The 19,353-nt window shown below is 42.3% G+C and overlaps 1 protein-coding gene and 1 pseudogene across 1 annotated transcript; one reads left to right on the plus strand and one right to left on the minus strand.

The window, feature by feature from the left end:
- The first annotated feature begins 1,386 nt into the window (after positions 1-1,386).
- On the plus strand, positions 1,387-4,239 carry LOC120066349 (annotated as a pseudogene).
- Positions 4,154-16,464, minus strand: LOC120066341 (hydrolethalus syndrome protein 1 homolog). The gene is made up of 12 exons (XM_039017657.1): positions 16,317-16,464; positions 15,747-15,849; positions 15,421-15,537; positions 15,081-15,148; positions 14,723-14,964; positions 13,517-13,572; positions 6,322-6,479; positions 5,872-5,917; positions 5,705-5,768; positions 5,518-5,599; positions 5,348-5,374; positions 4,154-4,415 (listed from the first exon to the last, which is right to left on the minus strand). The coding sequence occupies exons 2-12, from the start codon at positions 15,844-15,846 to the stop codon at positions 4,284-4,286; spliced, it is 1,092 nt and encodes a 363-aa protein (XP_038873585.1). The 5' UTR covers positions 15,847-15,849; positions 16,317-16,464; the 3' UTR covers positions 4,154-4,283.
- Between the last annotated feature and the right edge of the window lie 2,889 nt (positions 16,465-19,353).

Consider the following 19,353-nt stretch of genomic DNA (forward strand, 5'->3'; position numbering starts at 1 on the left):
CGCATATAAAAGTGCAAGCAGAAGACATAAATACAGAAGTGACACTGCCACACACTGATAGGAGGTCTAGGAAGGTCAAAGAAAGGGCCAGTTATCCCATTGCAGACATTGATTTGCCAAAAGTTGAGTATGAAGTGTCTGGTTTGGAACTGAGAGGTTCAGACCTTAATGATTCCACAGGGAAATTAAAAATGTCCAAATCCAAGACTTCTAAATTGGGCAGTCATACAAGAATACCAGACCTTGATATAGACTCAAGTCTTGCCAGTATTAACGCTTCAGTCCCTAAACTCCCACCCCCAAGGTATGGAGTAGAGGTTTCACAGCCAGACTTACATTTGAGTAGAACTGACCTCAAGGGCAATAAACATCATATGAAAGCCCCAGCTGGTGAAACCGGCAGAACAAAAAGGAGAAGTCCAAAACAGTCTGAAATTGGAACGTCCATGCCAAATTTTACTCATGGTTCAAACCGCAAAATGTCTGAAGATCAAGAAGGATATTTTGTCACTGTATTTCCCAAACATCTCAAAGGGGATGTACCAGACGGAACTGGGAGCCTGAAAAATCATCACAAGGAAGAGTCAAACCGTAGATCTCATACACTCAGAAGTCTCGACTTCAGTGCATCAAATATGGACCTTGAAGTTCCAGAAGATGAGAACTTAAAAGGGTCAACATTCTGGCTTTCAAAGCTTATATAGCGTTCCGACAACTGACTAAATGTCATTTTAGGCTGGTTTGAGTCACAATCTTCTGTTGAAACATAATGCAGAAAACGTCTGTTACATATAAAACAAGCATCAGATTATTTGCACTTATTTGTACTTTTTTATGTAAATTGATTGGTATTTGTTATGAACATGTTGAAAACTAATGCGTAAAGCTTTCTTTTGTCAAGTGATTTAAAAAATGTATGAAAGGTTGGTTATGTTCTGCTGATAAGCTATTCGAATGGTATTTTTACTCTACACTTGCTACATTGTAATAAAATTAAATGGGATTTAGTAACTTTTATAAATCTTTGTTTTATCTTTCTTTACATAAATTCAACAAAATGATTAATTCAAAACAACTTCAAAATTCATTAGCCTAGGCTTCATTATTCTGACCCAATTCTAACAGTAGGCTTTATCAATAACATTTATTTACAAAGCCCTTCTTACTGTCAGCTGATGTCACAAAGTGCTGTACAGAAACCCAGCCTAAAACCCCAAACAGCAAGCAATGCTTATTTCCCTTACGTTTGAACATTGAAATAACGTTAGGAAAATTCAATTCAACTGCTATTTTTGTATAAATATCGCTTCATCTATTAGAGATGTTCACCTCCGCACCGCTAGGTGGCAGTCTTATGACTCTCTCGCAACATAAACGTCATCGGTATGCGACAACATACCAGCACCGCCGCAAGACTTTTCTTATTTGGAAACGGAAATATCTAGAAAATGCATGTTTGTTTCAAAATATGATCTCTTAAAGATGGCTTTGAAGAAATCGCACGTATTTAGTTGGCTAAATTAGGTTTACAGAAATGTTCCGTATATCAGTTACAGTGTGTGGTCGAGGCATTTCTAAAAGGGTGAGCGTTAAGCTAGGCTAATGCTAACTTAGCTATCTGTCACTTTATTGACGATATATAAAGATGTAGTGGCTGAAATTACTGCTGGCACATATAAAAGCTCATTGTCAGATGTCCTTTTTTAGTTGGCTTCATCTTTCTCTGGAGAGAACGCTCTACCCTCAAATTTACGCATCCCTTCCAATCTCATGGACCATGCAAGAGCAAGTAAGGTCTGATTTTTCATTCCTTGCCTTCTATCATGCACTATGGATCATTGAACTGATTGTGTGAATTTGAAGAAGCAAGTTCTATACAGATGCATGTAGACTGTAAGACCCTATCCAGACACAAAAAGAGTATTCTCCTATTCTTGAATGCAACGTTGGTCTGTCATTTTCAGAGCATTAATTTCCCAACTAGGTCAGATGTAAGAAAGCTAATGATGACTTGTGGTCTCTTTCCAGAGAGGCCCCCTCCATCAGACTCCAGTCTTCCTGTGTTGAGGTGTGATGCTGCCGTCCCTGTACACCTGAGCCCAGTACAGACATGGGTGGAGACGTTGGAGAGGCGGGACAGTAAACAGTTAGGTTTGGTTGACCTCCACCCCGATGTCTTTGCAGTCCCTACCAGGTAAGACTGTCAATGTCTAGCCATTGTATTTACATTTAAGTCATTTAGCAGAGGCTCTTATCCAGAGAGACTTACATATTCAGTGCTTTGTTATCGTTTTTATGAAAATAGTGACGAGTAAATTATTTTGTTGCCACCAGGATTGACATACTCCATGAAGTTGAACTCTGGCAGAGAAATTTCAAGAGAATTGTAAGAAGCAATAGCAAACCAATCATCAACTTTCTCACACTGCTGTTGTGGCCATATTATAAAAATTTGGTGATGAGAAGTACAGACATTTCTGTAGGTTTATACCCAAAGCTCTGTACTTATCTGAGTTGAGCTAGATTTGAATAAATGCACCTGCTCCTACTATAAGAAACTGAAAATCTCCCTTAGAGCCGTGCCCACACTAAGGTCAGATCGGAGGTGAGAGGTGGAGGAAAGAAACCCTGGAGACAGAAGGGAAGTGGCAAAGCATGACATGGAAACATCAGGTCACCTATATGGAGAGGAGGGTCTCAGTCTGTATGGGCCATGTCAGTAGTATGGTGTTAAGTGGAGGACATACAGGTCAACACACACAGATAAAACAAACATATTACATTTTAGTTTAAGATGCCAGTTCCAAGAATGAACATAATTAATCTGTCATCTAAATATCAGTCAGTCCAAAAGAAGGAACAGTCCCAACTAAGAGCCAAAGTCATTGGAGGGATTTAAAACAATTAGAATAAATTACATAATTTCTGTTTTGCAGGTGGTGTTTCTCATGGACCCAGAGGACCAACCAGTTTTTACTACATGTTGCCCATGAAAGTACGTGTTCAAGGACTAAAAATTGCCCGCAGCTCCAAACTGGCCCAGGTATGTACCATTTTATTTGTTAAAACACTTCACAAGTACAAGTTCATTCACATCTTAAACTTCCTCTATCATGTAATCAATCCTCTCAAATGAATGCTTTTTAATTATGCCATCTACATTCCTACTGTATTGATGTTGGGTGTTGTTTTTCAGGATTATCTCCATGTGGTTGACACTAAACATCCCCACACCTAACCCACAGTACCTCATCTGATACCGACATTGGGGGGAGTCTGTTTTGATAGTGGATGTGTAAGTATTAGCAGTGAACAAAAAAACCTCAGTTCTGTGGACATCCTAGCTGAGGATTGAGTCTTTGATATTTTACAGGGGCGAAGAGCTTCCTGAGAACATCCTTCAGGCCACTGAGAGCTTGAAGACTGTGAATGTCTTTCCAGCCATAGGTAAGTTGACAGTAATTTAGAAAATGACTAGGACTTTAAGTCTTGAGACATGGCTTGTGTATGTGTGCCATTCAGAGGGTGAATGGGCAAGACAAAGGATGTGAGTGCCTTTGAACGGGGTATGGTAGTAGGTGCCAGGCGCACCTGTTTATGTCAAGAACTGCTACGTGGCTGGGTTTTTCATGCTCAACAGTTTCCCGTGTGTATCAAGAATGATCCACCACCCAAAGGACATCTAGCCAGCCTGACTTCAACTGTGTGAAGCATTGGAGTCAACAGTGGCCAGCATCCCTGTGGAACGCTTGACACCTTGTAGAGTCCATGCCCCAACGAATTGAGGCTGTTCTGAGGGCAACTCAATATTAGGAAGGTGTTCTTAATGTTTCGTACACTCAGTGTATAATTAACCTAGAGGCAACATTGTGTTACAGTTTACATGGTACTATGTAACATATTTACTGTTACTACACAGGTGAGGGCAAATTAATGTAAAGTTAAAATGTTTCCTGATAACTTTTCTTCCACAGGCCTGAATGTTCATAGCATGCTCAAACACGAGGTCCTGGTCTTCACCCTGGAAGCAGTGAAGTTTCTGGAAAACAAGCTGCTTTGGCACGACGAACGCTTCACACCTCTGTACCCGTTCAAACTCCCCTACACTGACCTGCCTTGAAGGCACTGGGTGAAGTAATAACGTCATGTAACATTCAATGATCCAAATGTTTGTCATGCCTTTTAATATGTTCAATAAAAACTTTTGAATAAATAAATGTCAATGATAAGATATGCAAACTGGTGATTAAAAGAGCCTATTTTAGGCGTAAAGTACATAAGGCCTAGAGTCGATAGTTGATTGGCGGTAGGAGTCCATTGGCCAAGTCATGTCGTATTTCCCATCTCAGGGCAGAGCGTTTCTTCTCTGTAGGCACCACGTAGGTGTTGGGCACAAATACTCTTCGAGGCTTCGGCTGGGGGGGGGGGGGGGGGGACATTACAAGATGTCAATGTTTTCAGTCATTGCTAGGTATTTACCCCCCCAGAAAAACATTGTTTATATATTTTCCGTTAGGCCATGTCTGTGGTTTCCAGGGAGCAATGCAGCACAGCTCAGTGCATCCTCAGTGGTTTTACTTATTCCTTTTAGAATTCTTTAAAAGTGGACCCTTCCTTGAAGTAATCACTCATTTGTAATGACTGGAAAGGTGGAGTCCTTGCGTTCACCTGTCCAACCATGTCTAATCAGCCATTTAGGAATGTGATTAGTGGGCGTGGCTTGCGACCCAGTGACAGGTTTGAGTCAAATAAGAGGAGGCAGGTTGGCTAGCGGGTATAAAACAACAGGTCCCAAGTTCAACACCTGATGCTGATTTTGTTTTCTAACTCTCGTGTTTAAAGATCAGTGGGTTGGGCTTACAGCCATTAATAGTGAGAAGGCATGCCTGGTGCATTGCTCCAAGTGGCAGAGAGCGTAACATGGGTTGCCATGCAGCAGGTCCCTGGTGTGAATGTGAGTCCCGTATTATACATTCTCTATCAACTTGGATTACTAGACTAAAACTTAAAATGTGGTTATGCCCTCAGAACAACATTGAATAAGAAACTCAGATCTGTCTAAATTAGGGGAGAGAAAGGAATCAAACACAAATACTTTGTCCATTTGCATTACAGTCCACAGAAATGTGTCTTAACACACTTTGGGCATCAGGATGCTGAAAGCAATTTATCTTGAAATATTGAACGTTGACATGCATAATTTATGCGGGACTGTGTCAAACATGGCATGGACTAATGACATTCTTTTTGGGGGGGAAATCCCTTTAAGGAAATTTCTGACCTGAAATAATGAATGACAGGATGGTTACAAGATTATAAAATTCTGTTATAAATGAAGCATACTCACTGCTAGAGGTTGGTACGCGAGCTGTTCCTAAAAATACAAAGAGTGATTAATTCAGACATTATGTTCATGCATCATTACAATTAATCATGATTTGTCCACTACATGCAAAAAAAGTGGTCTTGAAATAAAGTATGTAAGCCAACAGTTTGTTATGGAGAAGGTGTTTATACCCTGATTTCCCAGTGCAGTGCTTTTCTATCCTTCTCTCCTGGCGCCTTGAACATTTCCCAGTCCTGCTTGTACTGGAAATACCTTTGGAAGATGGGGAACAATATGAAATGTAGCACAGATCCACAGCAGTAATCTTTCAAAAGATGTCTACTGATTATTTAGACATTTCGATAATTATCCTCTTACTTTGCCACTGGGTCGGTCTTCTTCAGATTTCTGGTGTGAGGATGATCCATTACTGGGCGGATAACTGCAAGAGCAGACATGAGTGACTACGTTTAATTGGGGCACATTGTAACAGGACAGATTGCAGTGAGCACGATGACATGTGTAACAGCAGTGTGGGTACTTACACGACTTGGGCTGGGGTCTGATGTCAATCTCACTCCCAGATCTGGCCTGTAAGAGATTTAAAACGACATTTGTTTTCAACAAACATAGATGTATATGTTTGGAACGATTGTCAAAAAAGATCCTGGACTTAAGGATAAATGATTTATAACGAAAACATCTAAAACTCTACCTCTTCAAAGAGTATCCTAAATAATCCCACAGCACAACCCCCCTTTCGTGAACTAACTATTCCCCTCTTACTAGCTGACTTTGCTGATAGCTAATTTGAGAAAAATGTTACTATGACTGTGATATGTGGTTGTCCCACCTAGCTATCTTAAGATGAAGGCACTAACTTAAGTCGCTCTGGATAAGAGCGTCTGCTAAATGACAAATGTAAATGTACCCATGTTTAATCTGAGATTAATAAACAAAACCGATGTCACCTCTCAAAAGACAAGAGTACCCACCATGCCTCGGATGTAGGCTTTGAAGGCACTTGGGAGATGGTCCGACTCCGACCTGTCACTCAGACTGCCTGCTTCATCACTCTCCAGCTCCAACTCCTGATGGGTGGACATGGACACATGACGCTCCCCCAGACGCTCCCCCAGCCCACTCACTGCACCTGAAAGGGAGACATAATGGGAACACAACACGTTAGCCTTAGTTACCACTGTGTAAGGCCATAAGCAATGCTAGTAAGGGCTAGGCAGGTGTTGCATGATCACTGAGCCGGACAGGCCCAGTACATCTCACATTTTAGTTATACAAGTGCTGCAAGAGGGATTAGTACTATGCACTGTATCAGTGGTTCCCAACCAGGGGTACTAGGACCCCCTGGGGGTACTTGGCATATCCACAGGGGTACTTGATAAGACTCATGAGACCATAGGCCTACTGCTAAAATGCACAAGCAGGAGCAGGCCTTTCTAAATCGACCTGGCCCGGGTATCCTGGAAGAATATTGACCTCATCCCATCAGTAGAGGATGCCTAGTTGTTCTTTAAAAGTGCTTTCCTCACCACCTTAAATAAGCATGCCCCTTTCAAAAAAATGTAGAACTAAGAACAGATATAGCCCATGGTTCACTCCAGACCTGATTACCCCAGACCAGCACAAAAACATCCTGTGGCGTACTGTACTAGCATCGGATATGCAATTTTTCAGGGAAGTCAGGAACCAATACACTCAGTTAGGAAAGTAAAGGCTAGCTTTTTCAAACAGAAATTTGCATCCTGTAGCTCTAACTCCAAAAAGTTCTGGGACATTGTAAAGTCCATGGAGAATAAGAGCAACTCCTCCCAGCTGCCCACTGCACTGAGGCTAGGAAACACTGTCACCACCGATAAATCAACGATAATCGAGAATTTCAATAAGCATCTCTCTATGGCTGGCCATGCATTCCTCCTGGCTCCCCAAATCCCAGCCAACAGCTCCGCACTCCCCGCAGCTACTTTCCCAAGCCTCCCCAGCTTCTCCTTCACCCAAATCCAGATAGCAGATGTTCTGAAAGAGCTGCAAAACCTGGACCCGTACAAATCAGCTGGGCTAGACAATCTGGACCCTCTTACTAAAATTATCCGCCGCCATTGTTGCAATCCCTATTACTAGTCCGTTCAACCTCTCTTTCTTATCGTCTGAGATTCCTAAAGATTGGAAAGCAGCCGCGGTCATCCCCCTCTTCAAAGGGGGTGACACTCTAGACCCAAACGGTTACAGACCTATATCCATCCTGCCTTTCCAAAGTCTTCGAAAGCCAAGTTAAACAGATCACTGACCATTTCGAATCCCACCATACCTTCTCCGCTGTGCAATCCGGTTTCCGAGCTGGTCATGGGTGCACCTCAGCCACGCTCAAGGTACTAAACGATATCATAACCACCATCGATAAAAGACAGTATTGTGCAGCCGTCTTCATCGACCTGGCTAAGGCTTTCAACTCTGTCAATCACCGTATTCTTATCGGCAGACTTAACAGCCTTGGATCACCAACTACTTCTCAGATAGAGTTCAGTGTGTCAAATCAGAGGGCCTGTTGTCCGGACCTCTGGCAGTCTCTATGGGGGTGCCACAGGGTTCAATTCTCGGGCCGACTCTTTTCTCTGTATATATATATATATATATCAATGATGTCGCTCTTGCTGCGGGTGATTCCTTGATCCACCTCTACGCAGACGACACCATTCTGTATACATCTGGCCCTTCTTTGGACACTGTGTTAACAAACCTCCAAACGAGCTTCAATGCCATAAAACACTCCTTCCGTGGCCTCCAACTGCTCTTAAACGCTAGTAAAACTAAATGCATGCTCTTCAACCGATTGCTGCCCGCACCCCGACTTGCATCACTACTCTGGACGGTTCCGACTTAGAATATGGGGACAACTACAAATACCTAAGTGTCTGGCTAGACTGTAAACTCTCCTTCCAGACTCATTAAGCATCTCCAATCCAAAATTAAATCTAGAATCGGCTTCCTATTTCGCAACAAAGCCTCCTTCACTCACGCTGCCAAACATACCCTCGTAAAACTGACTGTCCTACCGATCCTCGACTTCGGCGATGTCATTTACAAAATAGCCTCCAACACTCTACTCAGCAAACTGGATGCAGTCTATCACAGTGCCATCCGTTTTGTCACCAAAGCCCCATATACCACCCACCACTGCGACCTGTATGCTCTCGTCAGCTGGCCCTCGCTACATATTCGTCGCCAGACCCACTGGCTCCAGGTCATCTATAAGTCTTTGCTAGGTAAAGCTCCGCCTTCTCAGCTCACCATAACAACACCCACCCGTAGCACGCGCTCCAGCAGGTATATCTCACTGGTCATCCCCAAAGCCAACACCTACTTTGGCCGCCTTTCCTTCCAGTTCTCTGCTGCCAATAACTGGAACGAATTGCAAAAATCGCTGAAGTTGGAGACTTATATCTCCCTCACTAACTTTAAGCATCAGCTATCTGAGCAGCTTAACGATCGCTGCAGCTGTACATAGCCCATCTGTAAATAGCCCATCCAACTACCTACCTCATCCATATTGTTTTTACTTACTTTTTTTGCACACCAGTATTTCTACTTGCACATCATCATCTGCACATTATCACTCCAGTGTTAATGTGCTAAATTGTAATTACTTCGCTACTATTGGCCTATTTATTGCCGTACCTCCTTACTCCATTTGCACACACTGTATATAGATTTTTCTATTGTGTTATTGACTGTACGTTTGTTTATCCCATGTGTAACTCTGTTGTTTGTCGCACTGCTTTGTTTTATCTTGGCCAGGTCGCAGTTGTAAATGAGAACTTGTCAACTGGCCTACCTGGTTAAATAAAAATGTAATAAAAAACAAGGGGTACTCCGGGCAGAGCAAAATTCAGTTGGTGGTACAGTAACCGAAAAAGGTTGGGAACCACTGCAATGGATGACATGACTTTCAACAAAAATTGCAGGCAAGGTCTTTCGCTTTGTTCTCTTGTACAGGGTGTCAGTCTATTATGCACACACTTGGACTAAGGGGATGTTACCTATAGAAATTGTATTTTCATTCTATAAGGAGAATAGACCGGGTATACAGTTTACCCCTTTTGTGTCTTCTGTTATCCTCCCACTCTTCATAAGTCTTTGTAGACTTGGAATCAATTAACGTAATATCTTTATTGCTCGCCAGCGACTGCAAATCCTCCCACTCCTGCTCATTCTCTGCTCCTTTCTCATCTTTCCTGTCAGAGTCTTCCTCACTATATCCTTCTCCAGTGGGCCTCTCGTTGTCTTTGGACTCAGTGAGAGAACTTTCTTCAGGATATATCCCATCTAATACTGCCTTGTCATTTTTAGTCTGAGCCAATGTATAGTCATCTTCACAGTAGTTCACATCAGTGCGGTCTTTGCTCTCCAATTCAACAGGAGGATGATCTTCACAATATGCCATATTAGAGAGGCTTTGACTTTCTTCCAACTTCGTCCTCAAACCGGTGTCCTCACAGCTCTGTAGATCAGTGGTATCCTCCTTACTGTCACCATCAAAATTGGCGAGCGACTGGTCATCCTCATCGCCATATCGCATCTCAGAAAGGCCCTGGCTTTCTCTGTCAAACTCAGCTATGGTACTGTCGTCTCTATAGTCTTCTCCCTCCGGGTCATCCTTAGCTGAAGAGTCCGGCCTGTAGGTGCCATAACCAGATGTCAGTAAGCTCAGCGCCGGGCTCCCATCACGAGTGCTGTAACCCTCCTCGTCAATCTTTTCCTTTTCACCCTGCTTAGCCCTTTCTCCTCTACACTCCTCCTGTTCGGTTTCCTTTGGACGCTCCGTGATAGGTGGCTCTGCGACAGGTGGCTCCTCTTGTGTGTGTTCAGTGGTTCTGTTGAGCTCTGTATCTTCCTGCTTGTATTGCTCAACCTTCTCCTCCTCCTCCCCCTCTCCGTCGGACCAGAAAGCGGAGTTTAGGGAGCTATTCCCGTCCTCACTCTCTTCATCCCACTGACTGTCGTACATTTTATACATGGTAGCGAAGGGTAAGAAGTCTCCTTATGCTGTTCCTGTGGGGAGTGTGTGGTGATCTGCAGAGGCAGATGGCTAAGTAGTAGTGCTAAGAGGATTATACCCTGTGGTCTCAATGTTGCTCTATACTGCCACCTGTTGACGGCTGGTCGCCAGAGGAACTGCAACTCCACAATGCTGTGTGATGTATTCCTTCTCAACAGCTTGTCCAAAAAGTCCATGGGTAGTCTAGCACTAAGCTTTGTTTGTCAATATCAACAGTACATTTCCAATAGTGCCTAACGAACCTATTCACAGTTGAATAGCTTGCGACATTTGTTTCCAAAACAGACGCGTCAAACATTTCCAAACCAACAATCACAAAAGATAGGCTTAGCTTGCACGTTAAACCAGTATTGTACTCATGGTCTCTTTTGTCAGCAGAGCTGCTTTGCTCCAGGTGTCTTGATTAATCCATAACGTGTGGAACTTTTTACTTAAATGTAGTGGCTTTCAAATAGCCATGGGAACACCAGTTGAAAGATTTGAGACGCAAATCCATAGAAAGTCAAGAATCCAAAGCCTTGATGAATAAAACTTTAAATGTTTTATATGTAGAATCCAAAATGATAAGTGCAAGGTAAACAAAGGTTCCAATATTCAATTTAAATTAAAAGATCAAGGTAAGACGTATGTGGGTCCCAGTAACCCAAACGTTTGCCATGACTAGCAGGCCCTACTTCTCGTCGCAAAATACCCAATTAACATATCTGTGCGGGCCCGCCCATAGTTTAATTCTGGCTAGAGGGTGTAATTGACCTATTCTCATTCAAATCATAAGACCACATAACCAAATTAATATACACACACCTTATATAGAAATTAAATGAAGTTATTCTAAATGGAACAATATGACCTAAAACAAATATTTGCATAACCAAAGAAATAGAAACTGTCTCCAACAACAGGCATCTGAAAACTAAATACAATTATATACCCTGTAGTTTGGATCCTGGGTGCTGATTGGCTGAAATGCTGTGTATATCAGACAATATACTTGTTTACTGTTCTATTTATGTTGGTAACCAGTTTATAATAGCAATAATATACCTTGGGGGTTTGTGGTATATGGCCAATACACCATGGCTAAGGGCTGTATCCAGGCACTCCACGTCGTGCCTAAGAGCAGCCTTTAGTCATGGTATATTTAAGCAATAAGGAGTTGTGGCCAATATACCACCCATAAGGGTTGTTCTTAGGCACGACAAGAACCGGTTTCCAACATAAATATAACAGTAAACAAGTAGTTGTGTCATACCCGTGGTATATTTAAGCAATAAGGCCCGAGGGGGTGTGGAATATGGCCAATACACCACTGCTAAGTGCTGTTCTTAGGCACAACGCAACATGCCTGGACACAGCCTGTAAGCATGGTATTTTGGCTATATATCACAAATCCCCGAGGTGCCTTACTGCTACTATAAAATGGTTACCAACATAATTAGAGCAGTAAAAATAATTGTTTTGTCATACCCGTGGTATAAGGTCTGATAGAACACAGCTTCAGCAAATCAGCATTCAGGGCTTGAACCACCCAGTTTATAATGTATGATATAAACTCAGCAAAAAAGAAACATCCTCTCACTGTCAACTGCGTTTATTTTCAGCAAACTTAACTTAATGTGTAAATATTTGTATGAACATAAGATTCAACAACTGAGACATTAGCTGAACAAGTTCCACAGACATGTGACTAACAGAAATTGAATAATATGTCCTTGAACAAAGGGGGCGGAGGTCAAAATCAAAAGTAAGTCAGTGCACCAGATTTGCCATATCTTGCCATGAGATGTTAGCCCACTCTGCCACCAAGGCACCTGCAAGTTCCCGGACACTTCTGGGGGGAATGGCCCAAACCCTCACCCTCCGATCCAACAGGTTCCAGACGTGCTCAATGGGATTGAGATCCGGGCTCTTCGCTGGCCATGGCAGAACACTGACATTCCTGTCTTGCAGGAAATCACGCACAGAACAAGCAGTATGGCTGGTGGCATTGTCATGCTGGAGGGTCATGTCAGGATGAGCCTGCAGGAAGTGTACCACATGAGGGAGGAGGATGTCTTCCCTGTAATGCACAGCGTTGAGATTGCCTGCAATGACAACAAGCTCAGTCCAATGATGCTGTGACACCGCCCCAGACCATGACGGACCCTCCACCTCCAAATCGATCCCGCTTATTCCTTTGACGATAAACGCGAATCGGACCATCACCCCTGGTGAGACAAAACCGCGACTCGTCAGTGAAGAGCACTTTTTGCCAGTCCTGTCTAGTCCAGCGACGGTCGGTTTGTGCCCATAGGCGACGTTGTTGCCGGTGATGTCTGGTGAGGACCTGCCTTACAACAGGCCTACAAGCCCTCAGTCCAGCCTCTCTCAGCCTATTGCGGACAGTCTGAGCACTGATGGAGGGATTGTGCGTTCCTGGTGTAACTCAGGCAGTTGTTGTTGCCATCCTGTACCTGTCCCGCAGGTGTGATGTTCGGATGTACCGATCCTGTGCAGGTGTTGTTACACGTGGTCTGCCACTGCGAGGACGATCAGCTGTCCGTCCTGCCTCCCTGTAGCACTGTCTTAGGCGTCTCACAGTACGGACATTGCGATTTATTGCCCTGGCCACATCTGCAGTCCTCATGCCTCCTTGCAGCATGCCTAAGGCACGTTCACGCAGATGAGCAGGGACCCTGGGCATCTTTCTTTTTGGTGTTTTTCAGAGTCAGTAGAAAGGCCTCTTTAGTGTCCTAAGTTTTCATAACTGTGACCTTAATCGCCTACTGTCTGTAAGCTGTTAGTGTCTTAACGACCGTTCCACAGGTGCATGTTCATTAATTGTTTATGGTTCATTGAACAAGCATGGGAAACAGTGTTTAAACCCATTACAATGAAGATCTGTGAAGTTATTTGGATTCTTACGAATTATCTTTGAAAGACAGGGTCCTGAAAAAGGGATGTTTCTTTTTTTGCTGAGTTTACATTGCTAGAATTTAGTTTCAGCCAATCAGCATCCAGGACCCCAACTGCCCAGTGTATAATGGCCAACATACCACACCCCCTCGGGCCTCATTTTAAATATAGTACTCCTAAGCCTTTTTGCATAAATAATATCATGCATAACATTGAATTACCTGAATCTTCACTATGTGTTGATTCATCGCAGACGTGAACTTGGCCTTGATGTTTCCTTTAGGAAGAAACAGAGTGAGGTTGATTCAAGTATCCTCAATAGCACACGTGATCATTAGTCTTTACAAAACCACACACGTGATCATTATAATCTTTACAAAGCCGCACTCGTGATCATTGCAGTCTTTACAAAGCCGCACACGTGATCATTATAGTCTTTACAAAGCCACACACGTGATCATTATAGTCTTTACAAAGCCACACACGTGATCATTATAGTCTTTACAAAGCCACACGTGATTATTATAGTCTTTACAAAGCAACACACGTGATCATTATAGTCTTTACAAAGCAACACACGTGATTATTATAGTCTTTACAAAGCCACACACGTGATCATTATAGTCTTTACAAAGCAACACACGTGATCATTATAGTCTTTACAAAGCAACACACGTGATCATTATAGTCTTTACAAAGCAACACACGTGATAATTATAGTCTTTACAAAGCCGCATGCACACGTGATCATTATAGTCTTTACTAAGCCACACACGTGATCATTATAGTCTTTACAAAGCCGCACGCACACGTGATCATTATAGTCTTTACAAAGCCGCACGCACACGTGATCATTATAGTCTTTACAAAGCCGCACGCACACGTGATCATTATAGTCTTTACAAAGCCGCACACGTGATCATTATAGTCTTTACAAAGCCACACACGTGATCATTATAGTCTTCACAAAGCCGCACGCACACGTGATCATTATAGTCTTTACAAAGCCACACGCACACGTGATAATTATAGTCTTTACAAAGCCACACACGTGATCATTATAGTCTTTACAAAGCCGCACACGTGATCATTATAGTCTTTACAAAGCCACACACGTGATCATTATAGTCTTTACAAAGCCGCACGCACACGTGATCATTATAGTCTTTACAAAGCCACACACGTGATCATTATAGTCTTTACAAAGCCGCACACGTGATCATTATAGTCTTTACAAAGCCACACACGTGATCATTATAGTCTTTACAAAGCCGCACGCACACGTGATTATTGTAGTCTTTACAAAGCCGCACACGTGATCATTGTAGTCTTTACAAAGCCACACACGTGATCATTGTAGTCTTTACAAAGCCACACACGTGATTATTATAGTCTTTACAAAGCCGCCTGATGTAAACTTACCGCACCTAAGGACTTTCCTCTTGATAAAGGGTCTCCCATGCGCTCCTGTGTCTCGGTCTGGTGTGGATGACTGACTGACAGAGAACGATAACTGCTGGAGGTCAGTTAGGTCTGGATCCACTTCCAGCCTATTAGGGGCTGTTGAGGGGCGCTGGTACTTGGGGGCAACAGAGTGCTGAGTGTAGGAGTCATACTCCTGTCTGGCACCATAGTTACTGTTATCTCTGCTGTATGTGGAGGTTAGCACCTGGGTGGAGCACAGAACAAAGTAACATGCCATTCTAATAATTTTTATAAATACAATACAGCTAGCTTATCTGCTGGATGAAGGGGGACTGAATGATTTGGGACAAGAATATGTACCCGTCTTTCATGGTGTGATGGACCATCCTGGGCAAACACATTTCTGAAGGCTGCAGTGTTATCCTGTACTGTTAGGGGGGGAAACAAGGGGGGGGGGAAACAAGGAAATTCAATCGAGACTCAAGAGGAACCTCACTGCTCATCAAACGGTGCAACCAACACTTACTGACCAGGGCCCACTTTCCCAAAAGCATCTTAAGGCTAAGTTCATCATTAAAACCATAGGAACCATGGGATCCCATGGCTCTAAGAGGAACTTAGCCTTAAGATGCTTTTGGGAAACCGGGCCCAGTTATATTTGATTATGTAGTGGACATGAGAACACGTACAGTGATCTTACCTTTAACGTTGGTGACTGCAGGAGGACTTTTAAAGATGGTGCTTTGAGATCTTGTCGAGTTCAATTCACTGGATGAGTGGCTCTTAGATTTTTCATGTCGGATCAGTTCATCTAGATCTATATATGTACACACACGTACACACACACACGTACACACACACACACACACACACACACATACACACACGTACACACAAAGTTGCTTCTCCACCAATCTGACAGCTAACTTGCAGAGTGAAAGTCACAAGACATCCCAGTTATTTCAGATTTAGTCAGCATTTGGTCATCAAAATGTAGACCTATATTCGCTAATTTTATCAACCCACCTCTTTTGAATTCACGTAGTCTGTGTCTTGGTATTTTGTTGTAACCAAGTGCCTCCAATTGTTGTTGAATTTCATCTTCCGAGAAATCCAAGTTTTCCATTTCCTGAAAAAGAATTGTCCCTTAAATGTAATATAAGCAAAAGTAAGCAGTTGGACAGTTAGATGGATTGCTAGATAACGTTACTGTTAGATAGATAACTACGTGATCAATTATGGATAGCAGAGAATAATGATGGAAGCGATTGACTAAAATCAGCAACAAGTTGTTAGCTACCATCAGGCTAGACAACCACCAACCAAACTCTAGCTACAATCAATCAAACGTTCATGATCTCTTCCTTATCTAGCTAGCCAAAATCAACCAAAAGGACGCATGCTTCTAATTTTGTATGCAATCTAGCAGCTGACGTTAGCTTCTAATACATGTTAAATGAGCCAATGGCCAGCTAACGTTAACTAGCTAAGTTATAATATAACTAGCTAGCTAACTTAGCAGGATAACAAAGACAGCCGTTCAACACAACAGGCCATTTTGCCAATGCTAACATTGATTGATAAAATGTGTTTTACCTATACAGTGTGAGCTTCTTAGTATAAATGCGTAACGTTAGCCACGTCTGTTTTGCAACACAGGTAACGTTATTGAACTGGAAAAAAAGTATTGAACTGAACCAGCTAGCTAGTTACTGCTTGTATTTTCAGTACCAAGACAACAACACAGCCGTTGTTCGAAAAAAACAACGTGCTTTAAAAACGACGCCCTTTCTGAATTTTCTTCGGTGGATTTGACTTGGCCCAGAAATATCGCCGCCTTGTGCAAGGAAGACCGTGGGGATACCCTGGCAATGCAGTCAGTGCCTATGATGATGATGATGCAGTGCCTATGAAGATGATGCCATTACAAGATTTTGTCTGAAATGTTTGTGTGCTCGCCAGTTTGCAGTCCTTAGTCATCCCTATGGAAAAATGAATGGGGAAAGAATTGGGTTTTGGAAAAAACGGCCAAAATAAATTCTGAAGTTAACACAGGATTTTTACATTTAATATATTTTTTTAATTTCACCTTTATTTAACCAGGTAAGCTAGTTGAGAACAAGTTCTCATTTACAACTGCGACCTGGCCAAGATAAAACAAAGCAGTGCGACAGAAACAACAACACAGAGTTACACATGGAATAAACAAGCGGATTAGGAGATCTAATACATTTTGTTCTATGAGATAATAGCATGACCATTATGATTTTTTTTACATTATTGCATAAATTATTCAAAATTCACAAAAAGTGATGGTCGTTTATGAAGATTATCTCATAGAACAAAACGTATAAACTTTCTTATACCTGTTTATCACAGACCTTATTTTAGGCGTTTATCCAAAAACCCTACAAAAACGCCATTCATTTTCCTCACGAACCATGGCGGAGATAGTACATTCATAAAATACGCCATTATATACTGTATTTCTCTCTTTGAGATAGCTATATAAAAATAAGCATTAAAGCAAGTCAATCAAAATCGACAATTTAATCAGTGGGGATATGTGTTTTTTGAATAATAGATCTCACTCACGTTTATCTATTGTAGGCCGACGCCTACGTGATGTTCCCACAATGTCCAAAATCAAATCAGGCTGACAGATTTAAATTAATTTTGCTCTCTCATTTACAAACTCTATGTTGAAGAAATATTGCATTGATGATTGCAACAACAACATAATTTATGCTGTATGTTATACCTGTGCAGAAGTAGGCTAGGTTTTGTCCTATGCTATTTGGGGAAAGGTTGGATTTGTTTTAGTTTTTTTTTACAATTTGTAATAAACTGTTGGAATACAAGCGTTTAGTTCACAACCTACAAGTCAGCGAAAGTTGCAGGTATTTATACATATTGAAAGAACATTCCAAATCCCACCCACTGTCTCCCACCCAGAGAAACCCTCCCCTTGCGCGCACCTTCCATCTCCTCCAACCACTTACCAGCTCTTCAGTCCATCATGAATAAACATGAATTTTAATAGTACATGGTACCTTTCAGTCTACTGTGAGGTTCAGTTGGGGAATATTGACAGGTGGTCCGTAAATCCCAACTAATCCGGTAAAAGGGACGTTTTGCGTCTTCTGTGTCTTTGGGAAGACCATGGCTCGCGCCAGGATATATCGGGAGTTATTGCTGGTGATTTTATTGCAAATCGTCCTTATTTGCTCCGCTCAGGTAAATCACAAATTACGGTTATTTTCTTCTCCAATGGTTCACACCGAGTTGTTTGCCAGCCACAATGTATAACTGGTTTGTATGACAGGCATGTATGACTGCTTTTCTTGAGATTATATTGTCCTGTGTTATTGGGATAGAATTTCCCATGGATGGGATAGGCTGGGATGGGATGCTCAGACTCCCAAATGTTTTCAAACACATCTTCTATGCATTTACAGATTCGTTGAACCATATAGTTTACAAATACATTAGACCTACCATAATATGCCTATTGATTAGTGGACTATTTCTTTCTTTTGTAAATAGCTGCATGATTTAGAGGTGTGTGTAGGGCAAATAACATAACATGTGCTGACATATGGATCCAATAGGTTGGAATCTCAACAAAGATATTCTCAACATATGTCATTACATAGAGTGGTCCCTTGTATAGTGGATAAAGGCTTGTGGTTTTCTTTTCTTGACCTTTCTACCCACAAAACGACTAATTTCACACAATGGAGCTCTTTGTGTGTAGTGACCAAAGCACTGCCATCAGCCATGATTTGGAGATACATTTCAGTAGAGGCTCTATAAATGATTTTGTGTATTTATCTACAGAGGGGCTCTGTCGGTCCCAGAGGCCCCGCAGGACCCCCTGGTATAGCAGGCGTGCCTGGAGTCGACGGCATTGATGTGAGATATCTTTTGATTTCATATTTTATTGTTTATTTGTGTCATTTCAGGCTTCAGACGTATCTGTTGTACAGCACCTCACCTGGTACAGACCAACATTAATTGTGTTATTCTGTCATTTTCAACCTATAGTGGAGTTTTACATGGTTATTAAATAAACATTCCCTTTTTCTATTTAATTTCAGGGAGACAGAGGGGACGATAACTTCATAGAAGGCGGCCCTGTGAGTGGACTATCATTTCCTTTGCCATAACCTACCAATAAATGGTTAATACATTTTAGCATGGTATTGAAATTGTCACTCTGTTCCCAGGGTCCTGATGGGGAAGACGGCAAACCAGGAACTCCCGGAACAGCCGGCCTACCAGGGGCAGACGTAAGTTACACAGAATACACACATTTACAACCAGTTTATTATTCATACTCCCCAAGCAGGAAACCTTAGTACAAAATCAGATAACAGACTCCACTGAGTCTATTGAACATCTGTAACTTCTGAAACTCAAGGGGCTGAAAATCTGTGGTACTACTGCTGTGTGAGTCATTTATATTGGCTCCTGAGCAAAAGGTTTGGAGGGGGGGATCAGTGGGATACATCAACCTGGGTATTTAGGGGAGAGAGGAGAATGCTTCAAATAGCTTCCTAACTGAAACAGAGAAACAGAGGTCTTTTTGTGTGAGTCGGGGGGTGCAGGGGATTCGGCCGCCCAGTGATGG

Source organism: Salvelinus namaycush, chromosome 2 (assembly GCF_016432855.1).
Source record: "Salvelinus namaycush isolate Seneca chromosome 2, SaNama_1.0, whole genome shotgun sequence".
NCBI lineage: Eukaryota > Metazoa > Chordata > Actinopteri > Salmoniformes > Salmonidae > Salvelinus > Salvelinus namaycush.